The following is a 23,072-nucleotide window of genomic DNA, read 5'->3' as shown; positions in this document are numbered from 1 at the left end:
GCTGAAATTGTGTAAGAGATATGGTACATTTAAGGTTATTGTGGTTACTGCATAACAAAAGCCATTTACTAAATTTTCTGTGTGGTCTCTGTGAGGATGTATTATCATGATGTGTTACTGTTAAGTATACAAGGTCAAAATGCAAACTCATTACATGATTTTCATGTACCTCCCAAAACCTTTGTCCCCTATTACATTGAATTTGCAGCCTTTTCCTTCTACACCCTTTAATGTCAAATCAAATATTAACGCACAAAAAACATAGATAAGCCATATGACATTGTGCAGTAAATATTGTTACTAACAAATGTCACAGACATAGACATGAATATGCACTAAAATACTTTTCTTCATTGTTTTGAACTTAAACATAGCTGACACAGAAAACAAATGGAAAGGAAACAAAAATAATTTCAAGGATGTCTTCATACAAGTACATTAATCATTAGGAACAGATAAAGGTTTATTCCATGATGAAAGGAAAAGAAAAGAGACACAAAGTTTCGGCTGTGGAGCCTTCTTCAGATGTGAAACATTAAAACATTCATTTAGAAGCTTTTATAAAAAGTCCTGGTATAATATGTCTATTATAAAAAATATATAAAAAGCGTCTTCTGCACTTCAACTAATGACCAAAATAACATTTTTACACCAATTGAGAGCTGGGTATTTTAGTAAAGCAATATGAACCAAAAATGTGTTGTTTTTTTTTCACATCACAACACCAGTGTCCATAATTGGGATTTGAATTTGCATCTACTAATCCAGAAGCCTTATCCCTACTCCATACTGTTTCCTCTACTGAGTGATGGAAGTGTTTTAGCTGTATTACACGTGAATATGACCAACAAACAGAAAGAAAAAGTAAGAGATTTTGTACATTGTTCCTCCCTGCCCTTGCAGAATTGAAGCTGAAAAAATCAAAACAGAACCTGTTACCTGGAATTGGACAGAAATTCACTTGCATTGGCAGTAAAACATGAAACATTTTGATTCTCTGTGTCAACACCAGTTATCAGTGTCAAGTAAACATTGAGTTCAGCTTTCAAAACAAAACCTATAGCCAGTCACAAAACGTCACATCAGCCACGGCCCTTGTTCGCTAAAAATAAATCAGTCCAAATGAGAAAAACACAGGCACACATCAGTTGTCAGTTATTGATTAAAAATCTCCCTTTGCCTCAGTGTAATGTGCCATGAAAAATGAAGTGAAAAGGTGTTATGTTTTCATGCACTATAATGTATAACAAGAAGCAGGAAAGTGTGGCATGATTTTTTATAGAGAAATGTTTTTTCCTGGTATGTGTGTGGTAACTTAAAGACTAACATGGAATGTTAGATACAGGGCTCTCTCACACGCAGACACACAAACACACACTAGTTTTATCTAGTTGATAAAACAAAAAAGTTGGTGTTTTGCTTTGAAGTAAATAGTACATTTTTATGTACTTTTAAATAGTATTTCCATGTATCATAAACAGTTTGGAAATTAATGTTTTCCTTAGAATTGGTTCTTTAGTCTATTATGAAAATTGAAAAATACATCAAATTTGTTGTTACTCTTAGTTATAAGTACACAAACGAAAACAGCAAAAACAGCAAAAAATCTCAAAAGAAAACTGGCACCACTTTGCATTATTACATTATCTGTAATCAGCACTGTCTATAAATAAAATAATTCTGTTGACTAAGCAGGTCTGTGGGTGATTAAGAAATCCTCCTCTTTATTAAAAATATTTTAGGAAGGCGTGCCTTTTAAAGGATTAAAGGCAGGTCTGGTCAGAATGTTTATGTTATTTTAATAATTAATAGTGTTTTTTACCTTAAGAAATGAAAAATATTTCAGTACTTTAATAATGTCTACAGTGTTTGTACACTGAGATAAACGTTTATAAGTGCACATTGCTAACAGAGCAGTTTTTGCTTCATCCCGGTATGTCTTTTCATTCACAAAACAAAGCGCATTTTAGAAGTATTGTGACTCTTTTAATGTTCAGACTCCTGCTGGGGTTCGAGATAATTAATTCATCATCTCCAAGGCTTCCCTTTTAGAGATGTTGGCTTTTGACATCAGAAAGCTGGAACTTTACCAAGATTCACTTTAATTGATAATTAACTTGTTTTTGCTGACACATACCTAGTTTAGTTTAAGTCATTGAATCAGCAAGTATTTAGTTATGTGAAGACACAAACCAAGCTTTAGTGCAAGACGAAAGTTCAGTTCTGAATAAAGTCAAATGTGTCTGATCAAATTGTCTCATTTTATTGCAGTCATAAAGGTGTGCACTCTATAAAATGTATTAAATGGTTTAATTTAAGTTTGGCCTTACTGTACATCAAAGGGTGAACGAAAATCCCAGATGCAAATGTTCAGGTCTATAAAGCAAGAATGACAAAGTAATAAAGGAATAACCTTTGAGCTCACTCTATATCTCTATATCTACAGTATATCTACCTTTAAATCATTTAGTCTTCTTTTCTCCCATTTAGTATTCTTATCTCTGTCTTTGTGGGGTTTGTTACTTTTATACCAACTATATCACATTATTTATCATCATAGTTATCCTCAAGGTTCATATAAAACTACAGTATGATATGATAGTGACATATAGATATATTTTTATGTCACTTGATCATACTCTGACCAGAGTTTTCCTTATTGTCCATGAACTATTGTTCAAATAAACTCTGTGAGTCAGTTTCTCTAAATAGTTATGTCATTTATGTCTGTGTCATGTCTCTGTGCATTTTCTATGAAGAACATATTAAGCATAGAGTACTATGAACCTGTGATTACATCAGGTTAAATGTACATCCATTATCTAACCATGTCATCAAGTTCTGGATCTGGGGGGAGCTGGGATCTGACTCGGGAAGCAATGGGCAGAAGGTGGGGTACACTGTGGACAGGACACCACTTTCTAGCAGGACACACTCTCACATTTTGGTCAGTTTTCCTAGAATCCACTATGTGACTTTGGACTGTGGGAGGAAACTGGAGCACCACGCAAACACAGGGAGATGTGCTCACAAATTTATTTATTTATTTACAGATGATACAGGCTGTCTCAGAACAGATCATTCTGGAGACAAATATCAAATGGCTCAGTGTTGTTCAAAATATCCTCTACCCCATACGAAATCAAAAGTATTTTCTGGCTGCCTCTGGGACGGGCATAATCTTAAAGGAAAGCCTGCCTTCTGCAACAAAAACTGGGACAAAAATTCAGCAGGACAATGGTCTAAGGCACAAGGCCGAAGCTACACTGGAGTGACTTAAAAATAAGAAAGCAAATGACCTTGATGTGAAAGATCTGATGTGAGTCTTATTGAGAATCTGTGGGACTTCAAAACATGAATCTATCTGCCAAGAAGAATGGAAACAAAATGCACCAAGCCAGCATGCAAAGTTGACAGAGACTTACTTAAAAAGAAAAGCTTCAGTTTAACCATTCAGATTTTGAAATAACGTGTATGCATTATTTTGTCATTTCAAAGCATGAACCTGAATAGTTTTGCAAGGCACAGTAAATGGAAGAAAATAAAGCAGCTTCTATCATTATACTGCCCTTGCGTTCATTTGAGGGGGAAAAAGGAAACAACATCCCTACAAGAGGACCAGTGACAACATAAAGAAATAAGCTGCAAATAATTATTTATCAAACTTGTGGGAAAGGAAGTACTGTAACTATCAACTCTTCATTAAGCAAACCGAAAGTGGAATTCCAGTGCACACATCTCTAAAGCAAATGAAAACAGACACCATTAATGAACCCCCAAAGTAACCTGAGACAACCCCCAGAAATAGCAAAGATGGCACTGCCAAGGCAGTTTCAGATGTTGCTGACAGAGCAAAATCCTCCACTCACTCCACACTTTTACAGTAGGTTTATGTCTGAGCATACACCCCGAGGTCAGTAGAAACCAGATGTCCAGCACAAATTCAATGTGTTCATTCATCCTGATTTTTGATAACGTTTTTTAAATAAAGCAATTACTCCCACTTCAGGGATGAAGTTGTATGCTTGATAGTCCATGAAGAGAGGGACTCCTGTGTTACAACAAAAAAAACAACCAAACTCACAATGTGCCAGTGACATGAGGCACGTTGTGGCACAATACAAATTGCAACTTTTCCTGAATGCTGTCGTTCATTCAGTATTAACAGTAGCCTTGGTACACTTCCATCTCACATTCTTTCTAGGTAGAAAAGATACATTTGAGAATGTACACCGTGTATAATGGAAGATAAAACACGCAACTTGTGTTAAATATTTCAGTTGGAATATTTTCAGAGATACAATTGCTACTGGCAAATGGAAAACGAATGTGTGTGGAATGGGTACTGTACTGTACGTGCCTAGAAACAGATCAGTTTGATATGTTTATTATTTGAAAATTAAGAGATCTTGTTAACTTATTATTTCATAATGAAATTATAATTGATCATATTGCACTTAGACATTTCAAAGAATTCATTCTTGTGAAGGTGCAGACGGTGATTTTTTTAGTTGGCAATTGATATTCTCTTATTTGCAAGGTGAGTGAAGAACAGAAATAGAGGAAGAACAAACCTTTAGCGATTGTTACCACAAGATCAACAGTTTGCAGTTTATTAGTTTTTACTGTAAAACAACGTCTTGTAAAAAATACAGAACCAAACCTAAACATAAATTAAACATATAAACTCTTGGTCATAATTATTTGCAATGACGTTACACGGTAGGTAAAATTAAGTATTTTCCGTATTTTAAGAAGTAATCAAATCAGTAAAGTGGTACTGTATGTATTCAACTGCTCATGTGAACTGATGCTAGAAAAAAGTAATTCACCTGAAAGTTTTTCAGCACACGAACATGCGACAAGCACTGTGCAATATGGAAACGACGAAAAGTTTTTTTTCCCTCCGTCAACTTTATAGCAAACAACTGAGATAAATTCCAACAGTTGCTGACTGCAACAGGCATTCCTCAAAAAAAAGCCAAGCAGCTTGTGCTGAAACTAATGACACATTGTATTTCTTGAGCAAAAAAAAAAGTTAATGTCGATAAAGCTAAATAATATAAATAACCGGTTATGCAATTTAAAGGAAAAGGTTGGGGGCGCGGGGCATATTACTAAAAACAACCAACTTTGAAAAAATCACGCCTTTGAAACAAGTAGCCCGTTGCTGTGTCCGGACAACCCCCGCTTATCCTCAGCTCAGTGGTGACCAGTGGCTTTGTGCTGAACGGTAACGCCTCCAGCAGTCAGAAACACTCCCCTTGGCCAACTGAAATCCATCAAGCAAAAACATCGTTCTCACATGCCATGTACAGTTAGTTATCATTTCGCCCGTACAGATGGAGAAGGCGGAGCCCTGTTAGGTCTCAAACTCTCCTGACATACAGTATGTCATAGCTGGGTGACATCTCTTAAAAGTGCTGTTTTGTTTTTTTTTAAAGCTGGACCTTCAGCGAGAAATGAATTGCTTTCATATAGATGACTTTGTAGCTGGGTGGATAGGCGGTGAGTGCGCTTTTGTCGGACTTGTTTGGAAACTTTGCAACAAGTTTCGATTAAACAAAAGTCTACGGCGTTGAATTACTTTATTTTGTAAATATTTACATAACATCATTAACAAGGAAAGGGTCTAGATCTAAATTTAAGCAGATATCCAGTTTATACTGTATAAACTGTATATGATTATATACTGTATATGAATTGGAAATAAACATACACTAAATACAACTCGAAAGAATACAAAAATTAATATTGTATTCCACAATAAACGGGGACCCTTAATTTTCTTGTAACAACATCTAGGATATATGAATTCCTATTATTGTTAGTGATAATTTGTTACTAATTATATTGTTATTGATCTTGCAGATTTCTTTATTATATACAGTACTAGGTATTTTGGCATAGATATATTGCGTAAACATGATGTATGTTGTTTACAATGCTGGCTATATACTGTATATTGCATTTATAGTGAATATTTACTGTACAGCAGTGATGCTAGTTGTCTGGAAAACTGACTTTGGCAATGCTTCTTTATATTATTATGTCAAATAGTTTTGCATTTGGAACTTTCGGGGTGCAGGACAGTTTTGAAAATGCATTCAGTCGAACCGTATGCGCTGCATACTAAAAAGGTTGACGCCATCAGGGGCATGAATTAACCTACTTTCTCAGCTTTCCTGAATCTTCTATTAATGAAATCTCTTTCCCGAAACTTCAACATGTAGGCGTACATACAAAATATATGTTGAAATGCAGAACAGTGGTACGTAATTTTGAGACCGCGTTTCTGAGAAAACGTGGAAAATAAAATTCGTGTATAGATTTTTTTTTGTCTTAATTACATATTTCTTCATCGCTAATTAAGAAGATGGGTGTTAGGAGAATCCGGATCATTTGAGAAGAGTCAAAGGCCTCAGAAACGTGTATTTAGCACACGCTAAATTGATTATTTTCCCTGCTTACATGTGATTGTATTTGCACCATTAAGATGTTGATGTTTTGGAAAATCTCTAAACCTAGGATTCCCAATCCTGATTCTGGAAGCCTACAGCATTCCATGCTGAAAAGAGAAGAAAAGAAACACAGCGTTTCTTCAGGTGTCAAGGCTCCACAGCTGAAACTTTGTTTTTCTTCTCTTTTCAGCATGGAATAAACCTTTACTTGTTCCTTTGCAGCGTACAGTACGCATGCTGACACAGACACCTACAGTACTTGAACAATTTTGTATTATACTGTATATACCTGCATGTGTTTATCCTGAACATAATCATGGATCATCAGAAAATATTTTACTTCACTGGGCTAGGAAATCGCCTAGTATTACTATGAAACACACATTTCGATCCTCGTGATCTCGTGATTTCGTACACATTATCGGTGAATACTAAGATACTGTAGTTTCGCTGCTCTTTGACAGTAACCTGTCACTTGCAGACCTTTAGCGCATAGGGTTAAGGTGCTCATGGTTTAATACAGTATGTCTTTGGTATTTAGACATGATTGTTATGCAATGTTTTTGTCTACATGGGAAATAGAACTAAGAGTATCTTTCTGATTCTGATTTTCTTCTTTATAATTCTAGGAGCTTCCAGTGTTATTGTGGGGCATCCACTTGACACTGTAAAGGTAATACTTTTTGGGTTATTTAAAGTTTCTATTTGCAAATACATTTACAGCGAATCTACTAAATCAAATTAGTTAATTAGAATTAATGAGTTTTGTACTGAATCAAAATAAGATGTACTGTGATCATTTCCAAAATAATAAAAACAACAACTATAAATACCGTAAGTAATCCTTTTGAAGTAAGCTACCCCTTGATTGACCGGTTGATACCCCTTAATTCTTTACTCTGCATGGGGCTCTCAGTCTCTTTTTCCTCCAGCAAGGGGGCTGGCCCTCAGCCAGGCACACTGAGCCAAATATTGCAATTAAACACTATGTAAATATTTTTCTGTGCATGAATTCTTGGTTGATGTTCTAAATTAAACATTAGAAAGGGGCATCCATGATCAGACTCTGATTCTCTGTGGAGTGAAGCCTTGTCCACCGAATTTGTTGGAATTGTAGGGTGGGGTTTTACCAAGTTGTAAAGAAGTGGGAAGTAGTCTGAAATAGAATCCAAAACATTGAAGCGTGATTACCGTATTTACTACTTGTGTTTAATTCACGTTTTACTTTGGATTCTGAAGACCTACATGGGTTTGAAAAGGCAGTTCAAATAGACAGACTGTACTGTATGACCCTCTACCATCTGGAAAACGGTACCGGAGCATTCGGGCCTGGACTACCAGACTCAGAGACAGTTTTTACCCCCGCACTATCAAACTATTAAACTCCCAGCCTCTCTCACTCTCACCTCACCTCTCACCTATGATCTGAACCTCACAGTGCCTTCTTTCTTACCAAAAACTCAAACACACATTGAAATCTACCTCTACCTCACATGTCAAAAAGCTCACTCCCCGTAATTTCTATCCTTTTATTTCATTCTGTTGATGCATGTTTTTGCACATCTGCTGTTGTTCTGCACATTATCTGTTACCTTTTTGTTGTTTTGCACATTGCCTGTTGTTGTTTTTGCACACTGCCTGTTGGCTCTGTCCTTCTTTTATCATACAATTGTATTGTTGTTTTTTTGTACTACTTATCGTCTGAGAGCTAGCCAAATAGCATTTCGTTATACCATATACCAGTATATGAGTATAATGACAATAAGCTTGAACTTGAACTTGAACTTGAACTCTTGCTGTCAAACTCTTTTTGCCATCGCAGGGACTTATTTGTCTTTAGAATTAAACTCCTAGTTTGGGTTAGAAATTGTAAAACCTGTTGGTTAAATCTACTTGGACATAGCATCTCTTCCTGCTAAACAGCACTCAGTGCTTCTTTTGAACATCAATGACACTGATGTGATTCATTTTATATGTTTCTCTGACTCTAAATGACTACAGACTGTTTTTTCTTGACTGTTTACACACCTAAAGTCATGGTGTGAGAAAAACAAAACAATTGCAGATCATTTGGCTGCAAAGTGTCTTAGAGTGATGCTTTATGTAATATTCAGGTTTAATGTACTTAGCATTTTACGGTATTTTCAGTGTCTTTCAGGTGTGAAACATAAGCCCCTGCACATTCTGTGATGTCACTGATGTACAGTAGATTAATAGAAGTAGCTTTAAGTTCTCAATCTCCTGATCAATGATTGTAGTAATACTGTAGTAATAATTTTAGTTTAAAAAAAGGATCTTGTTGCTCTTTGCTTGTGCCTTCGTTTCAAAGAGCCATGGTCAATATGATAGCCAAACTTTCCCTTTCAGGTGAAAGGCAATCATTACATAGACAACAGAGAAAGAGACACTAAATAATTCAAGCCTATTGTTTCTCCTTCCACCTGTCTTAATTGGATGAGAAAGTATAGTAGTTAGGTACTGTATATGGAGGTTTATGCAGTCTCCACACTCCACAACACACCAGACTGCAAAGACAGGTGTACTACAGTCAAGTAGAGAATGTGCAGGCACTCAGCAGCATACATACAGTACCCCACTGTGTGTGAGGTTTAAGATGGTTAAGCAGTGCCATTCAGGTCCTAATACAGAACTGCGTGAAACTGAGTAAAGAAATTCCACAGACTGCCTCCTGTCTGATCCAGGAGGATGTGTCACAGGGGAAGCTGGAGGAGGAGAAGTGATTCAAGAGCACAGCACTGGAAGGCAGCAGCTTTTTGACATACAGAGGCCAATAGTGTGCCATGGCAATGATTCACAAGTGCTGTCCCTGTCCCAGAGAGAGAATCAAAATGGATGGTGGGCTGACTGGGGCCCCCTATCCAAGGTCTGTGCACTGATTCCCAAAGCTGGTGGAACAGGTGGAACAGCTGGATTTAAAACACTTGTGTCCTTAGAGGGGGCATGGAGGGATGTGATGGCGCACCACTATTTCATGATAAGGTGCAAACATCATCCTGAGTGGTAGCAAAAGACACCACTTCAGTGGTCCTTTCAAGGGGGCACTCTGAGGCACAGGGAGAAGGGGAGTGTGGAGAGATGAGATGCTGAAACCACAGCTAAGAGCAGTTCTTCTCAAGAAAGGAGCACACATGTGAACCAAGTAAGAGAAACTCTCAGTTAATCGTCAGCATGGGAAAGGGCTGCAGTGTGTGCACATGTTGATTCAGGAAGGATATGAGTCTTCCAAGATAAAAGCTGCACATTCCCTTATTCTGGAGCAGGACTCCCCAGGCTTCATAGACTGTGAATCCAGGAAGGCATACATAGTCTGTGACTCTACCTGGCACAGTCCAACATTACCAGGGGACTTAGTTTGCATCTAGTCTAGAGTTTGAAGACATGGTCTCTGAATCATTAAGACTCAGGACTTTTTTCCTGCCTTAAAACATGAAGCTCAGAGATCTTAGTTTCCTAAATTAAGGTGTGAATGGTTGTGTGCATAGGCAACTCTGTGAATTGAACTGATTACAATATGGCCTGAATCTAATTGTAGTCAGGACAACAGTGGTGAACAAATGGCAACAAGCTGCTTTGTTCACCTACAGTAGTCTCTAAGAAGAAAAGAGTGATGGGGCAGGTGATGTGATAGTGTCTGAATTAACTTTATTAGCATACATGACTTTGCATTTCCACATTTAGATAACGATTGTTTTCTGCATGGAAGGAAACATACTGTATAAACATTATAAATACCAAACTGCAATATTCAATACATATTGAACACCATGACATATTCAGGATTGACAGAATAGTCTGAGTTTGTGTAATTCCAGTTTTGCAGACATTGGACTGTTCTGATTGTTCTGATGCTACGTGGTTATTTTCTCTTCTTCTATATATAGTTTATCATTCTGTCTTGCAGACACGTTTACAAGCTGGAAAAGAGTACAAAAACACATTACACTGCATTCTTAAAGTCTACCAGAAAGAAAATGTAAGTGTCTGACCCTTTTTTTATTTTGTGTATCATTTCAGAGCCTGATTGCTTTTTAATGTCTTTTCTGTGATGTTAAGGTTTAAAAGACAGGAAGAATTATTGTGTTTACATCTCTGTCACAAAACAAAGATGATAAATGTAATTTCAAAACACAAAAATGTTGCCATCTGATATAGTTTTGTATTATAGTCCTTTATCTTTTTAAGGTTTCTTTTGAAGAGAAGCTAAACCTCTGAGTTAGACCATTCTTTTAAAATTGGGGAGCTCTACAGACACAAACCACAATAACATTATAACTATGTAGCACAATTAAATAATTGCTACATATTAAAAGCATATATTTGTTTGAATATAAATGATATGATACAATTCTGCCAGACTTGCCATTAAGGGAACAGTCCTCCATCATTGTGAAATATGTAAATCATAAATTAGTGAACACTTTGTATTCAGGATTTGGCAAAAAAGACAAGTTAAAAAATTAAAACAAGGCAGTGGGTTTAGATAAATTTAGGTCCATGAATGTTATCCTACTATTGAAATAAATGTATTAGGTATTGGCAAGGGTACTAGAATGTATGTTCGATAAAGAAGCCACCTGTATTTTATTATTTTATTTCTTGCTTAAAGCTAATTCAGTTATATGTTATGTGTTCAGTGATAATAACAGTGATGTCTGTTTAAAATTGGCATAGCTAGATAATGCAAAAAAGAACAACAGCTCATCTTTAATATTTTCATTGCAAGGTCCTTTCAAAAACACTCTTATAAGAGGGAGACTGAAATAATTTTTGAAAATAGTTCCACAAAGATTTTTCTCTATATACAGTATTTGAAATAATTACTGTATAGTATCTCACTAACTCAGACTTTTTTAAAATATTTGACTGTGCATATAAATTATGCTTCATCTGTTAAGTGATTTCTTTTTTTTCAGAAGCTGGAATAAATGAGTGCTTTATTTTGTTCTGTGACATAAATCACTCAAGCTGTGCTTGTCTCTAAGCTGTGTACTGTGGTTATTTCCAGCGTGGGTTGGTATTCAGAACATGCTGTTAAAATTCCAGCTGTATAAAGCACACATTTGTAGTTATCACCAGTACCTGAGAGTGATGGAAAATAACTGGGCCTTAAATGGCTTTAGAAAATGAGAAAAAAGAATTTCACCTTCTCTTGCCATTTCTGAGGCTCCCTGCTAGTAGTGTTTTTTGCTAACCCATAACGTACTTTCCCTACTTTTTGTTCTTGCCAGGTTTCTGGGTTCTTCAAAGGCCTGTCTTTTCCTTTGGCCAGCATAACTCTCTACAACTCGGTGGTATTTGGCACCTTCAGCAACACTCAACGGCTTATTAGCCAGTTTCGCTATGGCGACAGGAGGCATCCTTCCGATATGTTGGACCTGGCACTCTCCAGCACGATGACTGGCTTCATTTCTGTAGGGATTGGTGCCCCTGTGGATCTGGTGAAAATACGGCTGCAGATGCAGACCCAGCCTGTCGTTACAGGTAGACTAAGCATTTTAGCTCGTTTTAAATAACAATAATTCGAACTCGAGAGGCACCTGTCAAACCAGGGATCCTGATGCTCTTCAAAGAAATGCTGAAAACTGAAACACAAATTCAGTGCTCAGAAATCCTCTAATGTTTTCTTAAAGAAAGTGAAGTGTACTGGGAAGAATTTCCACAACAGAAAAACATTGCTCATGTGGGCTGCTACCCAGGCTGTCAATGACATTCTCGTCTAATTGCCATGAAGCAAAATTGAAACCCTGCCGTGTGCCATGAAATCTGTTTTTCCAGAATGTTAAGATGGATCTTAAAAAGCTGGATATGGATTTAGTGCTGCAATGGAAAAGCTTAACTTTAAACACAATAGTGAACTGCGGTATATTTAAAATCGATGAGACTTAAGTGGAGCCTGTCTAGGCAACACCCACCTGTAGCTGTTATATCTGATTTTTGTTTTCCTTGCTAAGTTCTGCGTACGTAATTATTTATCACAAAAACGTCATGTGCCAGACCATGGTTCCTATAGTTAATGTTGCAACAGTGTAAAATGTGAGTAATTTAAAGCACTTGGAAAGCACTTGGAAAATGACAAAAAGATACCAATATCTTTTCTCAAAGTCTGAAGAAGATGTTTTCCAAAATACAGGGTTGTGGTATTTAGAAAAGATGGCACTGTTTGAATAAAAAATGTGTTTCCCTTTAAAGAGGCTTTGAATCTTGCGGGTGAGTGCTGGCGCACAGTTGGGGTCCAAGAGAGAGTAGTGTACAGGGGGCCTCTTCACTGCATCAGCAACATTCTCCAGAATGAAGGGGTCCTTGGGCTGTATCGTGGAGCTGGGGCCATGGTTCTCAGAGACGTTCCAGGGTATACTCTCTACTTCATTCCTTACGCCCTTCTCTGTGGCTGGATGACACCAGAGGGACATACTTCGCCTCACCTTTGTTGCATTTGGCTTGCAGGTGGAATAGCTGGTAAGAAACTGTAGAAACATCACAATTGCTGCAGTATAGGGAATACTGGGGTGCATGAATGTTTACCCTTTTGCCTCTTCATACCCTTTTGTATTAGGAAACCTAATTTCTGAATGTGAAAAAATCTAATTCATTGAAGACAAAATGCACACCATACTGCAGAATCAGGTAAAGTACAGTACATGGCTCTCCCTTTACCAGAAACTGAAGCCTTTGCATATTGTATGAATATCTGTTGGATTAGATCCCCCAAAGACTATGGGCTAAATGAGTAGGTTTTAACCGTAAATTTCATTGTAATTGTTTCTACATTGATTTAATATTTTCACACTAGAAGTGTAAATTCAATACAGGTTGTTCTTTAATTGCATTTTGCTTGCCTCTTTGAAGTACCTGCCTCTTTTTAAAGGATGTATGCACTTTGATTTGAAAAGCTAGCATAATAAGCATGTGACACAAATGTATCACTACTGATACGAAAATGTTGATAGTGCTCAGATCTTAAAACAGCTACATTACAACTAAACTTTCAAAGTTTTAAATTTCAGCACTTGAATTATATTGGTATTCAACATACAGTATGTCAGTGGAGTTATGCAAAGTAGTGCAAGCCAGGCATGTTCTGAAATAGTTAATAAGGTAACAAAGATGAACGACATCCTATAAAAGAGGACAGGAGAGAAAATCCTATTAATTTTTAAATAATTAGATATTTTGATGAATAACATAAGATAAAGGATCTATAGTCATTAGTATATAAGAATATAATACATTTGCATGATACTTCTCAGTCTCAACAAAGGGTTGGTCATCTTATTCCCAGCTTCTGCTGGGAATCTTTATACCTGCTAGCATCTTCAGTAAGAATTTCTTTGTACTTGTCATGTACAGACTTAAAATGGATCATGGATGTTTAAATGACCAGTAATATACTGTATCATTTAGACATACATACAATTATGTAATCTTTCACTGTAAGATGATAGTGGTCTAAAACACTTCATCACCATTGATTCTTTATCAGTTCATCATTGACAATTTGTCAATCACCACCAACAATCACCAGCAATTTGTCAACTGCAAACAATGATATATCTGCCAGAGGCATTTGTTCTCATTTTAGCTTTTTTTAAGATCCTGGGGAAAAAAACTATGCATAGTTCTCTAAAATAATGGCTAATACTTCTTGATTTGCTAATATATGCAGACTATCACCCTGCAACTTACTGTACAACTGGTAACCCATGAAAACTAACCAGGTGTGATCCTGGCCAGTACCTGGATGGGAGACCTCCTGGGAAAGTTGAGGCTGGTAGGAGGACCAGTAAGGAGTGCTACACTGCAGTCTGTGTGGATCCTAATGCCCCAGTATAGTGAGGGGCACACTATACTGTTAAAAAGGCGTTGTCCTTTGGTTGAGACATAAAACCAAAGTCCTGACACTTTGTGATCATTAAAAATCCCAGGGTGTTTCCTGAAAAGATTAAGGGTGTTAACCCCAGTGTTTTATTATTTCAATGTACTGTAAGTGCAGAACTGCTAGATTTGTGAAAAGTCAATCAAATTAAAGTAAAGTTCAATTGCAGCATGTATACCAATTTATAACCAGAACTGTCTGCTGTAGGTTCGATCTCCTGGGTCACTGCAACACCAGCAGATGTAGTGAAGAGCCGTCTCCAAGCTGATGCTCTTCACCAAAGGCAATACAAAGGGATTTCCCACTGTATCTTGCAGAGTTACAAGACAGATGGGTTACAAGTAAGCATACTATATAGAGACAAAAAATTGCCCATAGCCAAGCCTCTTAATGCAGAATAGAGCCTATCCTGTAGATCTTAACTGTGTGATTTAAAGTTAGAAAAACTGAGTGCATGTTACACAGATTGAACCCGACTCGTTCTGGAGTGACAGTATTTCTAATAAGACAAAAGGAATAAAGAAAAGTCTTACAGCATCTGTGCATTGTATTAATTTGTCTCTAAATAAAGACTTTTATGTTTTATCTTCTTACAGCTAAAACAAAATCCCATGACTTTCCAAAGTATTGTTGTTCCACCTCTTCATACAGTTTTGTATGCATAAATATAAAAGAAACACATACTGTACCCTGCACTCAGTTTAGGGTAAATTATGGAAATCAGTATATCAATTTCTTGGGGTAAATTGTGTCACTGGTATAATTGAAGAGCTCCTGATGATGAATTTTCTTGTTTCTTAGGTATTCTTTCGAGGTGCTACAGTAAATGCTATCCGGGGATTCCCAATGAGTGCCACCATGTTCCTTAGCTATGAGCTCACTCTGAAATTCTTTAGAGGCTTGTAGCTGGCTTCATTCTTCTGTTGTCCACAATTATTTCAGCTTCATTATTGACTGACGTTGAGGACCTGCCTGGAAGAATTGATTCTCTTCATGTTCAGGTTTGGCAAATTTGTAGAAGAAGCATCAACAGGAGTCTGATTAATTTGAAAACGCCCCCCCAAAGTGATTGTCTTTAAGTGTGCAGTATTTTCTTATATTAAGAATTTGATTAGTTGCTTGAGACAAAGAATTCAATGAGAGAAAAAATGCTGAAACACACTGCAAAGGAGAGCTTTTTTCTTCTCCTTGTGTAATATGTAAATGTAGCATGAAACCATTTCTTTATTGATGTGCACTTTATGTTCTGTTAAAACTGCAGTTACAGTATATAAACAGAAAACAACTTCTCTGAACAAAAATCACTTAATCACTTAACTACAATGGGTTGTCACAAAATGCTTTGACAATGATTGAAAATATATCAAAATCATGTACTGAAATTTAGTTGTAAGAAATTACAGTATTAACTATAAGAATGTTCTTTTAACAAAAGAAATTAATTTAAGAATAGGAAATGCATAATTTTGTTTAGAAAAACATATTTAATCATTTAAATCTAGAGCTTATATGACTGAATTAATTTATGAATAATAAAATACATCTGGTGTGTGACTGGACCATAAAAATTGTTCTCCTCATTTCTTGTTCAGATGTTGTCATGGCATGAGTTCAACAAGGTGATATGCATTTTGTTACTGAAAATTTAGATTACTGAAATGTATTTTTTTTTACCAGCAGGGGGAGCTATTTGTCATTCAAATAGCTGGGAACTGCACATTTTGTAAATCATTTAACTATCAACCTTTATGGGAATACAAACACTTAATATAAATTCAGCCAACCAGTACAGCCGTTGATCAAAATACTAGGCAAAACGGTCCTAATATTACAAATATTCTTATATAATTGTGTATGTATAGATACCATACAAATAAATTATGTCGCTGCATATTATAGTTATCCATTCACTCATTTTCTAACATCTTCTTTCAATTCAGGATCATTGCGTACTATAGTTGAAATATTAGGTTTCAGATTATATTGAAAATCATTTTTTGCTACATTATGCTTTATAGAAAACAATTCATATAGGTCTTAAGCTTGGTATACATGTATTGTAATGTATTTGGAGCAAAATAAAGAACTGCAAATATGTATAGTTGCAAAAAATCAGTTTAATTTTAGTACAGCTATTTTAGCCATAATATTGCAGAAAATGTATGTTCATACTGTACAACATTTAACTTCACAGACTATAGTAATGGCTTATATTTATATCCTACTATATGCTGACATATACCAAAACTTTACATTTAATTATTTTTAATACTTAGTGTAATACTAGAGCTAATACTTAATTTAACCAAATTTGTTTATTTGATTATTTTTATAGTTTGATCATAGTTTAAATATTATTACTATATGGGTTACAATCTTATATTATTGTGTCAATTTAATTAATAATAGCATTAGAAGAGAATTGTATTGGTTTATAAATCAATTGACCATCATGGCCTGCAGGGGGCAGGCATAAGCTGTTTCAATTCAGCTTCAAGTCAAGAAAAATACATTGGCCAGAGTGAGAGTTCGTGTTGCTGTGTGAGACTGCAAATACAGTAAATATATTATTGGTAGGAGACTTCAAAGCTGTTAGAAGGATACTGAAATGTCAAAAGCATTAACAGTTGTGATTACCTTCACATTTCCATAGTGACAATTAAATGTCACAAGCAGAAACAAGAATTTTGAAATGTCATTAAAATTATCATTTTGATCATATTGTTTATGAACAAAAAAATAATATTCAGACCGTATAGCTCATTATGATATAAGCAGCTAATTGATCCAAGAATCTGTTAGAGACAAAAAACTACGATATTAGCTTTGACAATATGGCTTGCTGCCTTGGTCCAGACTGTCTTAACTCTTTGTAAAAAAAATGCTTTCTTTTCTCAGTTTGAAATGCTCTTCTCTGTAGTTTCCACTTTTGTCCTTTGTTTTGTGTTTCTCTAAGGATTTTATAAAAGTCTATTGGGTTGACTATCTTTGAAGTTTTTAAATACTTAAATCAGGTCCCCTCATAATCTTCTCTGGCCTAAAAAAGATTTATTTATTTTAGTCTGCCAGTGTTGGACCTGTCTTTGAGTCTTGAAATGTATTTGTTTACTCTTCTCCAAACTGAATCCACCTTACGAATTCATTTAGCTCTCAAAAAGGGGAATACTGGATTTTTGTAAAAGTTAAAGGTGTGAGGAAAATATAAAGTGGAATAAAACTGCTAGCTTGGTTAATTTGTTAATGTTTCAATATTTCAATGAATTGAATATGCAAACAGAAAAATATGCAAAAATGCATAACAACCCCATTAGGACCTTGCTACCTCTTTAAGCAAATTCAATTTTAAACAGAATTCTTGCTTATTGTTTCTGTTTATGGTTTCATTTTTTCCTGTAAGTTAAAGCTGTTGGACCCTACATTAGTAGTTTGCTTAAAAAATGGTTTCTTCTATGAAGACACTACACATACAGTAACTGAGAAAAAAAGTCACTAGAATATTTAATTAAAACCACAAAAGAAACAAGAATTAAATTAATCAAAGCATTGCATGGTTCTTTGAAAGAAGGGGTAACCAATGCATTTTAAATAAGATGCATAACTTTAAAGAATTCCAGGGTCACAACCTCTCAAGGATCTTGTCTTAAAAGTTAAAAGCTTAAAGTAAATACCATGGATAGACACATTTTGCACATACATGACTGCAGGATATTTTTGTGATCCACTTCTGTGTAATATAACATGACAGCGTCTAAGTAAAAACTGTCACACTACATTAGGCAGAAAGTCATCTATAGAATTTGCCTTAAGGAAATCTTTTAGGTGGCTGGATGGAGGTGGTAGCTTGGAAGAGCAGAGGAATGTGTGTTGCTTCTTGCAGATTTCAGACACCTTTCTTCCTGATAGTTTTGGCAATGACTCACATGTGGTTCTCTGCAAATACCCCCACCACCCTCCACACACACCTCCCCACACTCCCAGCAAGAAAATACTTCCCTACAAGACCACAATCCACCCAGCCACTTACTTACAACAAGTGTGTTTGACTCATCGCAAAGCCTGTTACATGAACTAATTTAAGACCAAGAGAAGGGTGCCAATTCGACCCATCTAGCTTGTTTGGTCTTAACACAACAGATTTAACTACATAATTCAAACTATAGGCTGCAGGATTAACATTATTCATGAAGGATTTGTGTATCATACCCTTTTATTGTACAGAACGAATTCTTCCCAACCTAGAGCAGAGTCATCCATGAGACTACAAGCTTCAATGTGTAACCTTAGCACAGTAAAAGCAATGTATACTTTGAAAAAAATGAAATACAAATAATGAAAAATTAACAGCATGGCAATTGGGAGCTTGTATCCTGACTCCATCAGTGGTATACTGATGCTGGGGTTCACGCCAACTCTGCTGAAGTGGTCTGCGCATCACTCAGATTGAGTAAGGAAATGCTAACAGAGCGATTACATTTTTTGCTTCACAGGAGGAACTGCTGAAGGTGGTGGGTAGGCTGCTTGCACAACTGAGCTCCTTGAGCTGAGGTCTGTGAGGTTTACCTGTTGGCACCAAAATGTGCACAGATTCCCGTTCCTGTCAGGTGGTGAAAAAAGGCTACTGACTTTGTGAGAGAGGGTCTTGGAGGAACCCCTGACTTTCATGGGTCCGTGCAGTTTTGTTGATCAGTTCCTGTCTCTACTACACCGGGGAGAAAATGTGAAAAACATAACCCAGATCCGAAATCTTATCTGTACATTTTATCTTCAAACAGATTCATATTATTTAAAGCCTGCAGATCTGCCTTCCCATGTACAGGAAGGCAAACACAGCTGTGCCTAGCTTTTAAGCATTAAAAACAACCCTTCGTTCTTTTTGACAGTGGCTCCGATGAGAAATAATTAGGCACCTGATTGAGATACCCCTGAAGAGAAGGTGATTGTTGTATAGAGTTCCCCAAGTCTTCATCCAGTCTCTCATGCTGAGCTATTAAGAGCTAGAAGTGTTCTTTCAATGAGTAAATTTAATGGGGCTTGGCAAAAAATCAATTTCAAACTTACTTTTTTGTTACTGTATAAATTTGTGATTTCAGATGATATCTTCTGGCTTTAAGCAAATATGTTCAAGACCTGAACTTAACATACTGAAGCTTAAAATGACTTCTTCTTTAGAATGTTGTTTCTTTGAATTTCTCTTGCTAATTTTAGTTGCAGCTGCTAAGAAAGGTTGAACATTCTCAGTGAGATGTACTAAATCGTTATGCTAATGAGTCTGTAGCATTGGGGGAGATATTAAAACAAGCACAGTAATATTTGTGAAGTTAATTTGCTACAATTAATTTGATGAATTCTTAGTTTCCAATCCCTTGATAAATAATTCATTCTGGCCATCGCACTGAGGTCTCAAAAATTGGTTGGAGCTTGTGCATAAAAAGAACATAAAAAGGCCACAAACGAGAAAAGGCCAATTGGCTATTTAGCCAGTTTAGATGTGGTTTCTGAAATGCTGATATGAAATTGTTATTATTGTGACATGTCACGATACTGTATGTTCCAGTATGTCACAACGTCTTGATATGTCACACATGTGTCACTCCATGTCACGATGTATCACAACAATTCATGGCATATCACAATGTGTTTCAATGAATTGCAACATTTCACGACTTATCACGCATCACGACATATGCCACGCTGCGCCTCAGCGGTGTTAGGGTTGCAGTACCTGGCAGCCAAACCTCCGCTCTGCCCTGATCGGCAAGGAGACAGGATATGCTGAGCACCTATTGTTACAGTTCCATTGTCTCACTGACAGAGGGCATCTCAAGCATCGGTTGCAAGCCCAGCTATGCAGTAGAAATGAAGACCACACAGATGGCTCTAGTCAATCATGAATCGACTAGTATACCTAGGGCTCCACACCTCCTCTCCTCTGCCCTTTATAAAGTGTGCTCTCAGTCCTTTCAGTGCTCAGTATTGTTTCCTGTTCTTCTTTTCACATTTTACCTCCTGGTTTTTACTTGTTTTCTGTCTCCTGTTTCAGGTGTTTTATTTCTCCTAGGATTGCCTAACAAGTTTTTGATTTAGTCCTGTTTCTAGAGTTGCACAGGGTCCACTCCTTTGTTTTTCGAAGTTGTCTAGGCAGCCTTAACACCTGTCAGTAGTGAGAGCTCTTAGTAGGAGGTGTTCTAGTGTATTTAAACTCTCCCATCTCTCCTTGGCGATCCGGCATTGATGTGTACAACACCACCCCTGAGTCACCTTCCAGCCTTCTAGCAGAGCCATTCCTGTTCCTGATTTCCAGGCCTCTTGGACTCTTCCTGGTAGCTCTGCCCGCAGCTGTGCTGTCCAGAAACTGCAGGCTGCTGAGTGTGGAAGACAGGCCAGGACCCCACTCTCGACCTGGACTCAGCACATGACTCCCACAGCCCAGTCTTTGATAAGCCTTAGAGGTCCTCCCTGATAGTATGCAGTGGTCTGAGCTCCTGGCAGGAGACCCCTTGAGTACCTGAGTCATAGAATGAGAAAAGAAAGGGGTTTTGAGTAATAACAATAGGCTTTATTTATAAGTGCTTTTAAGAAATGCTCAAAACGCAACAGCAAAGTCCCGAGGTTTGTGCAGATTATGCTGGGTACCTAAGAACATAACCATAACTTTAGGCTTGTCACAGGTTAGTTTAAGAACGTTCTGTCACATAAATCTTAATATCACATGGAGATAATTAAAGTGCTGAATCAGCAGCAGTATGATTTGGTCTGCATGTAAATTAGAGTGCCTTCAGCATAGCAGTAAAACCCAAGTCCGTGATCTGACCGATAGGCACCATACTGTATAAATATTTCAGAGTTTGAGGTTTTCAAGGTTTCAGCACAGAATCCTGTCAAACACCCTGAGAAAGTAAAATGTTAGGAGAGATTAAAACAGCTAAAATTACAAATTGGCTCGTTATCACAACAGGAGTTAGAACAGTCGAGGGAAGTACCAGTAATCCCTAGATTTTCAGTGTATTCCAGTAGAATGCAGTGACCGACAGTATCAAAATCTTCACTTTAGTCCAGAAGGAAGAGAATATTAATGTAGAGACATACAGTAAGTCATCAGAAAATCATTAACAACCCTGTATGTCTAAACCCCAAAAAGAAAGGATCGATGATCTCATTAAATGCAAGAAACTGTAAGTAAACTGCCACTGCCCATTCCAAAGTTTTTGTGAGAAAATACAGAAAGGGAATAGGATGGTAGCTGTTAAATGCTTTAGAGAAAGGGTTTTCATAGCAGGTGTTATAGCAGAAGACTAAGAGCACAGGTACAAGTACAGATTTCAGGAACTCATTTATGAGATTATTATTAAATGTACAAAGAGCAAGATTTGAGCAATGGCTTAGAAATAGCATCCACAACACATGTAGAAGGTCTTATTTTAGCTAACAATTCATATGTCAGCTGTATGCAGCATCAAAAGCAGCAAAGAGAGAAAAACTCTAACCTGTGAAAGCAGCAGTGGGCGTAGTTGTCATGACTGCAGGAGGTGAGGTCACCAGCTAGTTGTTAATATTATACGTTCCATTTTGCAAGAATTGCATAAATGAGTTACACTCCACAGCACAGTGAGGAAAAGTTCTGAACCAGTAAGCATTTTATTGATGGTGGAAAAGAGGGGTGTAGGATTACTGCAACCCTCTCAATAAAACAGGTAAAGAAGGAGTCTGTCCTCTTTAAGGGAGGACTGCTGATGTTGTGTTCATAAGCCCCCATAAAATTAAAAACACAGAGGAGAAGGGGCAGCCAAGGTGTTTCGACATAATCTCATAACCAGAAGTTATCCTGCACTACTTCTTGGAATTACAGTACATGAAGACGAAATTCAGATATTAGGAAATCCTGAGCCTCCCAGAGAGGCTGTTTTGTATCTGTTGTGTTGTAAATATTTTGTAACTTTCCAGCCACCAGATCTTTTCAGGGGACTGTGGCTGTGAAGAATTTTTCCCTCAGATACTCACAGCATGGATACAGATTGCAATACAGTAATTCTATTAATCTTATGTGTAGGTTGCATAATATTTTAAACTTGATAATAACAAATGTCAAAATCAATATGGTTGGTTCAGTGTTAAACTGTTACATGTAAGTTTCAAGGTGTTACTGCTCTTGTCACTTGGTTGGTGTAGATTATATTCTCCTACGTTTCTGGAATTCATGGCAGTATGCATCACATGTATGACTGGTGTACTTACTGTATCCTGTCTCATGAATAGAATGTGCTGTAGGCTGTTTGATAGGCCTGTTAATTATTTAAAACACAAATAAACATTACCTGCCCATAAACAAATCTCTTAAGGAAAATCTCAATATATCATTTAAAAAACTCTGTTTATTTTTCTGTACATGAAGTGAGACTGTGCATTCTTTCTAATATATCTAATGTATATTGTATGATACAGTAAGTATGTACTGTATGTTATATACAGTATACTGTAGGGTGTATAAAACTGTACTTCTGGGTTCCAGATTTAGAGTGCAATTTATATTTCAGATTTGTTTTTTAATAAAGATCTAAACAGTCATCCTTGGACATTACAAGAGACTATTTGTGATTCCATCATTTTATTACATTGTGTTTTATTAAACAAATGCTACAATGTCCCTTCTACTCTACATTTTCCACAACATCTTTCTGCTACCTTATCCCCTGACAGGTTTTTAACAACAGAGTGCAGGT

The 23,072-nt window shown here is 36.7% G+C and overlaps 1 protein-coding gene across 1 annotated transcript; it reads left to right on the top strand.

Annotated features, from left to right (window-relative positions):
• Positions 1 to 5,442: 5,442 nt before the first annotated feature.
• On the top strand, positions 5,443 to 15,707 carry slc25a48 (solute carrier family 25 member 48). Its single transcript, XM_088932731.1, has 7 exons — positions 5,443 to 5,508; positions 7,091 to 7,134; positions 10,384 to 10,455; positions 11,711 to 11,963; positions 12,672 to 12,938; positions 14,563 to 14,696; positions 15,157 to 15,707. The coding sequence occupies exons 1-7, from the start codon at positions 5,463 to 5,465 to the stop codon at positions 15,259 to 15,261; spliced, it is 921 nt and encodes a 306-aa protein (XP_088788857.1). The 5' UTR covers positions 5,443 to 5,462; the 3' UTR covers positions 15,262 to 15,707.
• The last annotated feature ends 7,365 nt before the right edge of the window (positions 15,708 to 23,072 follow it).

The sequence above is a fragment of the Atractosteus spatula genome, chromosome 14 (assembly GCF_055471065.1).
Source record: "Atractosteus spatula isolate fAtrSpa1 chromosome 14, fAtrSpa1.hap1, whole genome shotgun sequence".
Taxonomy (NCBI): Eukaryota; Metazoa; Chordata; class Actinopteri; order Semionotiformes; family Lepisosteidae; genus Atractosteus; species Atractosteus spatula.
Note: the sequence above shows the minus strand (reverse complement) of the source record. Positions and strands in the feature narration are given on the sequence as shown.

What these genes read in the sequence shown, in the direction of transcription:
- slc25a48 (XM_088932731.1), top strand. Translation starts at nt 5,463, where the DNA reads ATGAATTGCTTTCATATAGATGACTTTGTAGCTGGGTGGATAGGCG. An exon ending in AAGTCTACCAGAAAGAAAAT is followed by an intron (nt 10,456 to 11,710) that starts GTAAGTGTCTGA and finishes TGTTCTTGCCAG; the next exon opens with GTTTCTGGGTTCTTCAAAGG. An exon ending in GACCCAGCCTGTCGTTACAG is followed by an intron (nt 11,964 to 12,671) that starts GTAGACTAAGCA and finishes TTCCCTTTAAAG; the next exon opens with AGGCTTTGAATCTTGCGGGT.